This window comes from Sorghum bicolor, chromosome 10 (assembly GCF_000003195.3).
Source record: "Sorghum bicolor cultivar BTx623 chromosome 10, Sorghum_bicolor_NCBIv3, whole genome shotgun sequence".
NCBI lineage: Eukaryota > Viridiplantae > Streptophyta > Magnoliopsida > Poales > Poaceae > Sorghum > Sorghum bicolor.
In genome coordinates this window covers 53305237-53316055 of record NC_012879.2, presented here as the reverse complement: position 1 = coordinate 53316055, position 10819 = coordinate 53305237, and the positions used below count along the sequence as shown (strand labels likewise).

Here is a 10819-nt window from a genome sequence, read left to right as displayed (position 1 = left end):
TTTATGGTTTTAAACTCCATGATATTGCTAACAATGTAGGTTTTTTTAGTTTTAAAAACTCTGCTCTAGACATTTTTTTTAAAAAAACTGTAGTTTGACACATCAATGGGTTTTAAAATTACATGTAGTTTCTTTTTGAAGCAACGTCCAAACAATGGCTATTGGTTTGTTTCTAGCCGATGTTACCGCGTCGTTGTGTCCTATTCCTACTATCATCGCACCACAAACACATAATCATATATTATATAGTGGAAAGATTCAACGGAGCGTGATAGACTCATAGACAATGATATTAATACAATGCAATCACCTTTACTAAGTAGCAACTTGCGAGGCATCTGACTTTACATACATGGATCAAGCTTTGCGTTAACGTTTTGACCAGGTAAAATAATGCAGACACTTCTGCTCCGGCACGCATCATAATCCACTCATCATCGTCTTGTTTTATAGCGGAGGCCGGCTGCAAAGGCCGGCAGCTGCAAAATGTAAAATTGCAAGTGCAGGCAGGCTAGTTTGTATGAATGAACCTTAGGACTTAGTAGAGCAACTCCAACAGTTTTGTAAATAGGTTTGTCATTATTGTTTTTTGTCAAAACTCTCAAAATCTCCTATCCAACAGTTTGGCAATTGGGTTTGGTATTTATAGCAAGTTGGCAAATTCTACTCCTTTCTTGACATTTATGCACTCCTAGAATAGGCTTGGCATTCTGCATGCGCGTGCTTTTATAGCAAGCTGACAACCTGATGCTTCTTCGTTGATCTTCGAACCGGTAGAATTTTATTTTTGCCAAGTCAAAATTGCCAAACACTTGGAGATGTCCTTTTTGTTCTCTCCCCATATCGTTTTAGGAGTTGGTAAATAACAATATTTGCCAAACAAAATTTACAAAACTGTTGGAGTTGCTCTAACATGGTCCATGATCCATGTGTAAACTTGGTTAAGCATCTAGATTCAAATCCAATCGAAGCCATCCAAAATGAGTCCAACTATAACTGAGCAATTCAATCCAATCCAAACTAGTTGTTGACAACCAAAAGTGGCCAAAGCATATAATGGACTCTGTCGTCATGTTTATTTTGTCGAGACTATTAGTAAACATATTTGGATCATCCCATTTGGAAACAGTGTTTTTTTTGGGTGGGGAGGGGAAGGGGGGCGTGAGGAGAGGGAGAAGTGGTGTTTAGGGTTTAGGGTTTAGAGTTTCTCCTGAATTTTTGCTACACGTGTGGTCACATTAGCCATATTGATAAGCATTGTGGCATCTGGCTTGACCGCTCAAGAGAGGTGAGCCACAACAATTTTCACGGGACCTGCGGTTCATTCTCGAGAAGAAGAAAGGAGAGGGTTTGCAAGACTGGAGATCTTGGGGTGCGAAATCATGTGGTCCTTAGGTTGGCAGAGTATCTAGTAGTAGAAGCTCCAATGATTTACAAGGTGATTGGTGGTGCTCGTCGTGTTCAGGCAATGATGCCTTAACTTGGAAAAAGAATGTGGAGGACAAGGGTATGGAGAAGGAAGAGGAGGTCACAAGCCCACTAAAACTTCCACAACCTGTGAGTGGGAGTGATTCAGTACTCAGTAGCCACGAAATCCTTGTTGCCTGATGGGCATCTCTCTGAGAGCATTTTCTTGACATTGACTTCATTTGATCACCATTGACTCCGATTGATTTGAGAGATTTAGAAGGATTGAGATACAAATTTGGAGTCCTTGTTCTAGCAGAGAAAGCTAGGAGCCGATAAAGCTACATTTGAGAATTTGAAAACCTTTATTGGATAATTTCAAAGGATTTTTATTAAAGGGTTTTAGTTGCAACGGCTCTTGGTCGTGACAGGTGGCCTCCTCTAGGATGCCTGCCTCCTCAAGACTCTGGCCATCCTCCACCAACCCACCTCCTCCCTCCGAGGTCCCGCCTGCCTCCAAGCCGCCAAGTTGAGCAACCAATCCATAGTTCATTGCTCATCAAGTAAATGGTTGCTGTAGATAGTCAAGATTGCCAAATTTGTGGTAGTAGTGTAGACAGTAGTATTCTCGGTAGACCTCAGTGGTCTTAGAGTTGCCTTCTATTGCTGCTACAAATTCAAATTTGTTTCTCTTTATGATGGGAAAAAACAACAAAGGTTGCAGCAAAATGGGATCCTTTTGCCACCAAAGTTCTCAATGAAATGTGCATAGAAGAAGTGCTTGCCCATAACAGGCCACAACATTGCTTAAATAGTGTGGGTTATGTTGATTTATTAAAGAAGTTCTTTGACCGAAAAATGAGGTCATACACCCAAGACCAAATAAAGAACATATGTGATGTACTGAAGAAGAAATATTCACAACAGAAGACATTGAACATGAGAGCCACTGGTTTGGGAAGGGATCCTATGACCAGATGTATTTCTGCTAGTGAAGATTGGTGGGCAAAGCAAAATGCAAGGAGTAGTCATCATTTTGTATTCTGTACACAACTCTCTAGTTGTTATGTTTTGTGGTCCTCTAATTGTTCTCATTTATGTTTCAGCTATGCCAGTTGAGTAACTTCCAAAACTTCAGTACTTGAGCACGAGCACATGATGCAGATAATGTTTGAAGTTATTAGTGTTACACATAAGACTTCATATGTTCCTGGAACTGGTCATGCACAATGGAGAGTTCCGTCCACGCCATTATCAGCAGCAGCGGCAGTGGGAACCGGCACTGGGTGGAGCCTGGCCTTGACGGTGCAGACGAGCGGGCGCTTTCGCGGGAGCGTGAGCCCTGGCCCCTCCTCCATGTCCACGGTTGCGCCGCCGACGGGCGCCCACTCGAAGCATTGCAGCATGGCCGCCAGCGCCGCCTGCACCACGAGCATGGCCAGCGACGCGCCGGGGCAAATCCGCCGCCCGGACCCGAACGGCAGCAGGTGGAAGTGCTGCCCGCGCACGTCCAGCCCCGCGCTATCTCCTCTCCCTTCACCACCCTCCAGGAACCGCTCCGGCCGGAACGCCAGCGGATCCGGCGCCCAGCACGCCGGGTCGCGCCCGATCGCCCACACGTTCACGAACACCGTCGACCCAGCCGGCACGTCGTACCCGGACACCTTGCAGGGCTCCGTGGAGCGGCGCACGACCAGCGGGAACGCCGGGTGCAGGCGCAGGGTCTCCTTGGCGATGGCCTGTAGGTAGGGGAGCCGTGGGATGTCCGACTCGTCGGCCAGCCGGGACGCGCCCACGATGGCGTCCAGCTCCGCCTGCGCCCGCCGGAGGATGTCCGGGTTGTTGATCAACTCTGACAGCGCCCATTCTAGCGTGATCGCCGTCGTGTCCGTGCCGGCCCCGAAGATGTCCTGCGAGAGTTTATATTTACTAGATAAATACCTATGCGTTGCAACGGGAACATAAAATACCGTGATAACATTTCCTTCAGAGAATTCAAAAAAGATAGATAGTTAACTCTAATTTTGAATGGAAAACTAAAACATCAACTTTGATTATCTATAATGTAAGAACCTATATTGCAACTGTGATAATTAAATATAAATATAATATTACATACTCCATTCATACCCATAAAATAAGTCGTTTTAGATAATGGCACGGTCTTCAAAGTCTAACTTTAACTTGTTACTTTTATAAAAAAATATTTATCAAAAAGTGGTATAAAAATATTTTTCAACACAAATCTATTCATATGGTTTTTATATTTTCAACTCAACGACTTAAAAGTTATTCATAATTTATATTCCCAATGTTTAACCTAAACCTTGTCCAAAATGACTTGTTTTATGGGTATGGAGGGAGTAAGTCTTTAAGAACAAGTTACACATGTAGAGCATTAAATATAGATTAAAATAATAATTTTGCATAGTTTGTCTGTAATTTATAAGACGAATATTTTGAGCCTAATTAGTTCATGATTAGACAATATTTGTATAGATAAAAGAATAACTAATTATATAGTTTGTCTGTAATTTGCGAAACGGATTTTTGGAGCCTAATTAGTCCAAAACTTTTTGAACGAAGTGTTAAAACTTTGAACCTAAACCAGGCCTAAGGCCTTGTTTAGTTCATCCCAAAATCCAAATTTTTTTCAAGATTCCCCTTCACACACATGCATGGAGCCTTGAATATAGATAAAAAAATAACTAATTGCACAGTTACCTATAATTTGCGAGACGAATCTTTTGAGCCTAGTTAGTCCATGGTTGAACAATAATTATTAAATACAAAAGTGCTATAGTGTTAAAATAAAAAAATAGATCTAGGGCCTTGTTTAGTTCACTCTTAAATCTAATTTATTTTAAGATTTCTCATCATATCGAATCTTGCGGCATATAAAACATTGAATATAAATAAAATAAAAAACTAATTATATACTTTGTCTGTAATTTGCGAGACTTATTTTAAGATTTTCCAACATATCGAATCTTGTGGCATATAAAATATTGAATATAAATAAAATAAAAAACTAATTATATACTTTATATGTCATTTACGAGATAAATCTTTTAAGCTTAATTAGTTTATGATTGGACAATAATTTTTGGTCTTAGAAACTAAACAATGCCTTAATGGGTGTGTGCCCATGAGTTAGAGTGCATGAGAATCAGCACCTGCATAATGCATGGGAGTATAGATTTGCTGTTTAGTTCCTCACCCAAAAAATTTTTATCCATCCCATCGAATCTTTGGACACATGTATGAAATATTAAATGTAGATAAAAAATAAACTAATTACACAGTTAATCCTAGTTAATCCATGATTAGCCTTAAGTGCTACAGTAACCCACATGTGCTAATCACAGATTAATTATGCTTAATAGATTTGTCTTGCACGAGCTATGTAATTTGTTTTTTTATTAGTTTCTAAAAATCCCTCCCGACATTCTTCCGACATATTCGATATGACACCTAAAAATTTTTTTTGTCTCCAATCTAAACCGGGCCTGAGACGCGTGATTTTTCCTATCACCCATCATGTTGCTAGGCCTTATGCAGCAGGCCTAAGCACCACCATGCTAGGCGCTAGGAGGCAGCAGCAGGCCTCCAGCAGTAGAGCAGCAGCGGTAGCAGGCAACACAGGTTGTACAGAGGAGGCAGCCGGGGCGAGCGAGCGAACAGGCGGGTGAACGATTTGCTTTCGCCCTTTTTAGTAGTAGGATGATATGAGTCAAAACGTGAGCAAATTTTATGAAATCATAACACCTCAATGCACGGGTGGATTGAAGTCAAATTTCACTCAATCCATCTCAACCAAAGAAAAAAATAGCGTGCTATAGTAGCTGGACAGGTTTGCCGCTGGCCTTGTTTAGATCCAAAAACTTTTTGAATTTTAACACTGTAGTACTTTTATTTTTATTTGACAAATATTATATAATCATGAAGTAACTAGGCTTAAAAGATTCATCTCGTGATTTACAGATAAACTGTGTAATTAGTTATCCTTTTTATCTATATTTAATGTTCTATGCATGTGCCGTAAGATTCGATGTGATAGGGAATCTTGTAAAGTTTTGGGTTTTTAGATGTATCTAAACAAGGCCTAAGCTATTCGTATATTTGCACAACTTTTGTCACTGTTACATGCTATAGCGCCGCTTTAACAAATTTTAGACTAGTTATTATTTGCTACTAATTTAGTATTATGGACAATTAAGCTTTTTATGAACCATGTTGTAATGCCATTTAGTATTAGTAATATTATCTAGACTTATAGAAATATATTTGTATTCATCGAAATTCATTGTCATGTTTTTTTATCAATTACTAGTGTTTTTTATGTATTTCTTTTTATAAAAACACTATCTGTCATAGCTCCACTATAGCTAGTGAAAGAGAATTGCTGCAATTTTCAATAACCCGGTACTTTAAACTTTGACCATAACATATATGGATCTATACGAATTTGACTACATCCAAACAAGATCTTAATTTAAAAGAATCTTTTTTCTCCTCCTTGTTTCCATCCACGAAGTACATTGTAGGAATTAGTTTCCTACAATCACAATCTAGAACAGCTAGCTACTCGTACACAATATTTTTGCACTAAATAATATAATAGTATATAATAATGCATATATATGCATACTAGTACATATACTACATGATGAGTAGTACTAACTATTATATCTAGGAGTAAAAAAGAACATGGATGGACGACGTACCAGCATGAAGGCCTTGATGTTATCTCTGGTGAGCCGCATCTCGGCGGCTTCGTCCTCGTGCATGTCAAAGAGCATGTCAAGCAGGTCCTTCTTGGCCCCCTCGCCGGCGCCGTCCGCCGGCTCCTTCCGCCGCCGCCGTCTCTGGGCATCCCTCGCCGTCAGTATCCGCTCCATCATGGCGTCGAACTTGCGGTGCACCGCGTCGATGCGCTTCCCCAGGCCCTGCATGTCCCAATACTTGAACACGCCGATGTAGTCCTGCAGGTTGAACGTGCCCGTCAGCACGGCGGTCTCGGCGATCACGCTCCTCATCTCCTCGGTGTCGGTGGCGCTGTCGTCCCCGGTCCACCGCCGGCTCATCACCATCCGCGAGACGATGTCGCCCGTGACGCCCATCAGCACGGCGTCCACGTCGACGGCCGCGCCGTCGTCGCCGGCGCTGCGGGACAGGGAGCGCACGAGGCGGGACACCTCCTCGCGGCGCACATGGCGGAGCCGTTCCAGCGTGCGGCCGTCCAGGAGCTCGTGCACGCACGCGCGCTTCATGAAGCGCCAGTAGGGCCCGTACGCCGAGAAGATGAAGTCCTGCCCGCCGTACATCAGGCGGTGAACCGCCGTGGGCATGGCGCGGTCGAGGAACGCCGCCTCGTGGGTCTTGAGCACCTCGCGGGCGGCGTCCGGGGAGCAGGCGGCGATGGCCGGCATGGAGCCGAGGCGGAGGTACAGGAGCGGGCCGTGCCGGGACGCCAGCCGGTGCAGCGCCTGGTGGGGGAGCGGGGCAAGGAGGTGGAAATGGCCCAGGACGGGCAGCGCCAACGGGCTCGGAGGGAGGCGAAGGCCGCCATTGCCGCTGCACCGGCGGCGGAGCACGTAGAAAACGGTGGTGAGGCCGGCAACGAGGACGAGAATGGGGAAGGCTGTGGGGTTGATGAGTTCTCGTGATGTGGCCACTTCCATGGTGACTTCCTCTCTGCCTGCCCAGAGTTGACCAGCGAGCTCTAGCTAGCTAGCTGCTGCTTATCTTATCACATCATTCTACTCCCTATATGGGCGTTGTTTAGTTTACCAAAAAAACTAAAATTTTTTTAAGATTCTTCGTCATATCGAATCGTACGACAAATGCATAGAGCATTAAATATAAATGAAAATAAAAAATAATTGCATAGTTTGTCTGTAAATCGCGAGACGAATCTTTTAAGCCTAGTTACTCTATGATTGGACAATGTTTATCAATTAAAAATGAAAGTGCTACAGTGTTAAAATCCAAAAACCTTCGCCATTTAAACAAGGCCATAGATAGCTATGGATATATAATAGTGTGAAGTTTTACTACTAATTTAATGTGTTAGAGACAAGTGGTTGCATTTTGCAGCAGATGCCTTGACCTGCACATTAGAGCAAAGTACTAGACTACGGTGGGAGCAGGTACGGCAAAGACCGGCTCAATTGCCGCACAGAGCATCTGCACCCTGCAGTTCAGCATTTATATGCTAATTATTTTCAGCATGAAATCAAGAAGATGCTCGACGCAAAGATACAAAGCTTGTGTAGTGAATTCTTTTTGTTGCTTAGTGGACAGTTACAAAAGTTGTAAGAATCCAATGATGAAAAATGGATGAAGCTCGTGGGAGAATCTTGTGCTTCAGAACAAGTGACATGGCTGAAGATAGCTTTAGCGTCAAATGACAGTTGGTCAGGCTGAGTGAACTATAGAAGATGATAGCTGGTATGCAATCACATGATGACAGGTTGAATTAGTTGCACGACACGCCCCTCCGTCTCAAACTTACCAGCAATGAAGCCACGGCCACATCAACCAAAGAGTTTAGGAGACCAACATCACAAGCCCAAGGAGATTGCCCTAGTGGCCCTAGTGAAAGTGGCGACAACATTCAAAAGTCCGCAATTAACTAGAAGTATTGTTCGCTGATTCATTGTGAGAGAAAAATACTGTTGGCTAACAGAAAAAATACAGCTCCAAATAGAGATTGCTGCAGCTAAGGAACCCCATTGAGCTCCGTTTCATGTTGCTCAACGACTCACGTTGCCAGTGGGGAATCTAACTCACTTATGCTTAGGGATGAAAACGGATAGGATACAGGCGGATATCATGAATATCATATTTGTTTTCATATTTCTAGTCAGATTTGGATTCGAATACGAATAATATCAACCATGTCGGATAAAATAGAATTAAATATCAACATCATAAATATACGATTTAAGTATTCGGATACGGGTACGGTATCGTATGTTGAATATTCGGACTCAGATACAGATATATATAAATCTCTCTAAACGAATTCGGTCTCGAATATGGTCAAAAAATATCCTTACCGCTTTCATCTCTGCTTATACTCTCCTTGGCCTCAACAAATGTTAAGCCTTCCTATCCTAACACAACAGGTACGCTAGTTCAAATGCTAGGCCAAGCGACTATTGAGGCCACTACTCCACATTGAACATCCCCTACATCCTCAACATGCCATCAACTTGAGAATATAGAACTATCAATTCTCAATGGTGACCTCGGGAGCAACAACGAAGCTCACGTGGAAAAGGTGTCGTTTTTGGGAGAGTCTATATAGTTTGTCTGTAAATCGCAAGATAAATTTTTTAAGCCTAATTATTTTATAATTGAACAATAATTACTAAATAAAAACAAAAGTGTTAAAAAAATTTAGGAACTAAACAAGACCCAAGTGTCCGTGCTACGGGTCCAGACGGCCCCGACGCCCCGTGCCCTCTCGTCGTGGCTTTGGCCTTTGGACCACCTGTCGATGTCGTGCCCCACATGGACATTGGAGGACAGGGACACACTATGCCACCTTCGTCGGAGGATGGTGGCTAGGCTGTAGTACGTGAGTTAGCTAGTGCTCGCAAACTTCATCTAATCAATAACAAAATTTGTCCAGCAACCCTAGCTTCCTCCATAGCAACATGGGCCAGTGAAGCCACCAAGGGAGAAGAAGAGGCTGGACAAGCCGTCCCAGGCTCCCAGCACAGCACATGTCTCGCAGCTATTGCTTGGCTCTGGCTGCCACTACTACAAAAATAATTGACACTGTCCAAACGTTAATCGAGGTAGTCATAAAATTCAACTAGCTCGTAAAATACCTGACAATTAATGAAGGAGGCCGTTTTATTTACCGAGGCACCAAAAAATAACTGTCTTGCAAAATCTGTTAACAAAGTTGGTCGGTTTATTTACAGAGGCAGTTAGGAAATGCCCTCTCCCCCTCCTAAAACTGATTTATGGAGATAGGCTTTATAAGAGATCCACCTTTGACACGGTTCTGGCTGAACCGTACTAAATGGTTGTTTAAAAAATAGCTCCTTACAAAGAAGTCTGAAGAAGCTAGAACAATTTTTTAGAGCTAGAGCTGTTCATGCCCACAAATTTAAAATAAATTATTGCAAAACTGCCACTGTAGCCTTTTTGCCAAATGTTTTCTAAAATAACTTCCCCAAAACGACTTCTTTACTAGAAGCTGCTCCACAAGATGTCACAAGATGCATAGTTACATCCTAAAAAATTCCAAAAAATACAATCACCCACGTCAAATCAAGGATATAAATCTAGACGAGTAGGTTCCATCACAAAGAACCGAATCATGGAAGCTCGGTTGACTTTTTTACTTGTCCAAATTGGATCAGGTTGTGTCGAGTTTTGGATAATACATGTAGGCCACACATAACACGATAGTTATTGCAGACCTAAAATCAGGTCGGGTAATTGATGATCAAATCTACATAGAAGAAGAAACGTGGATTAATAAGCTATAAGACTGTAATTTAAGAATGATCAAGTGATTGATTGTTCATCATTTTTTCGTCAAATCAAGTGATTGGTTGTTCATCATTTTCTTATAGAATCAAATATTTGTTTGGCGCCATTGTTAGAGTCGCCGTACGTCATCGTTATGATTCCATCCTTTGTGTTGTGAGGCTTGGGCCTTGGAGCACTAGAAATTTGCAAACTCTGACACACGACGGTCGTGTGCTTGCAACACTACGTGACAGTCGTGCTGGCACCAACGTTACCACCTCCGATGAAGTCATCTCCCCCAACACTAGATCTCTGACAGCAGGTTGCTCCATTGGCGGGTGGGTAGGGCGAAGTGATCGCAGAGCGTTGCCGACCATGGTGTTGGAGCTGATGATTTGAGCGCAGCAGGGGGCGGGGAGTCTCATCAGCAGTTGGTTCGTGGAGGGGGCAGATTAGCGGAGGGCAGGGTCGATGGGCGAGGACGAAAGGATGGTGGTGCAGCGAGGTGGCTCGTTGCCGGTGGCTGCAGGTGGGGTACAGTCATGAGCTTGTGTAGGAGTACAATCTATCACATGATTATACTGTTCGCTTAAGCTTATCTATCAAATCAATCGTTCGTGGAAATTTGGTTATACCCAAACTGGCGAATGGAACTCGCAGCCCGTGAGATGCTCGGCGCGCGCACCATCTGCAGATTCGGCCGGCAGCCCAGCTGACAAGCTTGCGACAAGATCCCCATGACCCCATCCCACTAGCCCACAACATATCCCAGTATCCTACCGACTCTCCCGCTGGGGAAAATCTTGGCAACCAAAGCAAGCCCACATGGCGCAGCAGATGACAAAAAAAAAACACGGGTTCAACATAATCCATGCAGTCGTGCTCTATGAGTATATATGACACGTCCATGAGCCAA

General features: G+C 43.3%; 1 protein-coding gene across 1 annotated transcript; it reads right to left on the bottom strand.

Moving 5' to 3' along the window:
• LOC8067646 (cytochrome P450 93A3) lies at window positions 2287-7143 on the bottom strand. Its single transcript, XM_002437235.2, has 2 exons — window positions 6135-7143; window positions 2287-3317 (listed from the first exon to the last, which is right to left on the bottom strand). The coding sequence occupies exons 1-2, from the start codon at window positions 7089-7091 to the stop codon at window positions 2628-2630; spliced, it is 1647 nt and encodes a 548-aa protein (XP_002437280.1). The 5' UTR covers window positions 7092-7143; the 3' UTR covers window positions 2287-2627.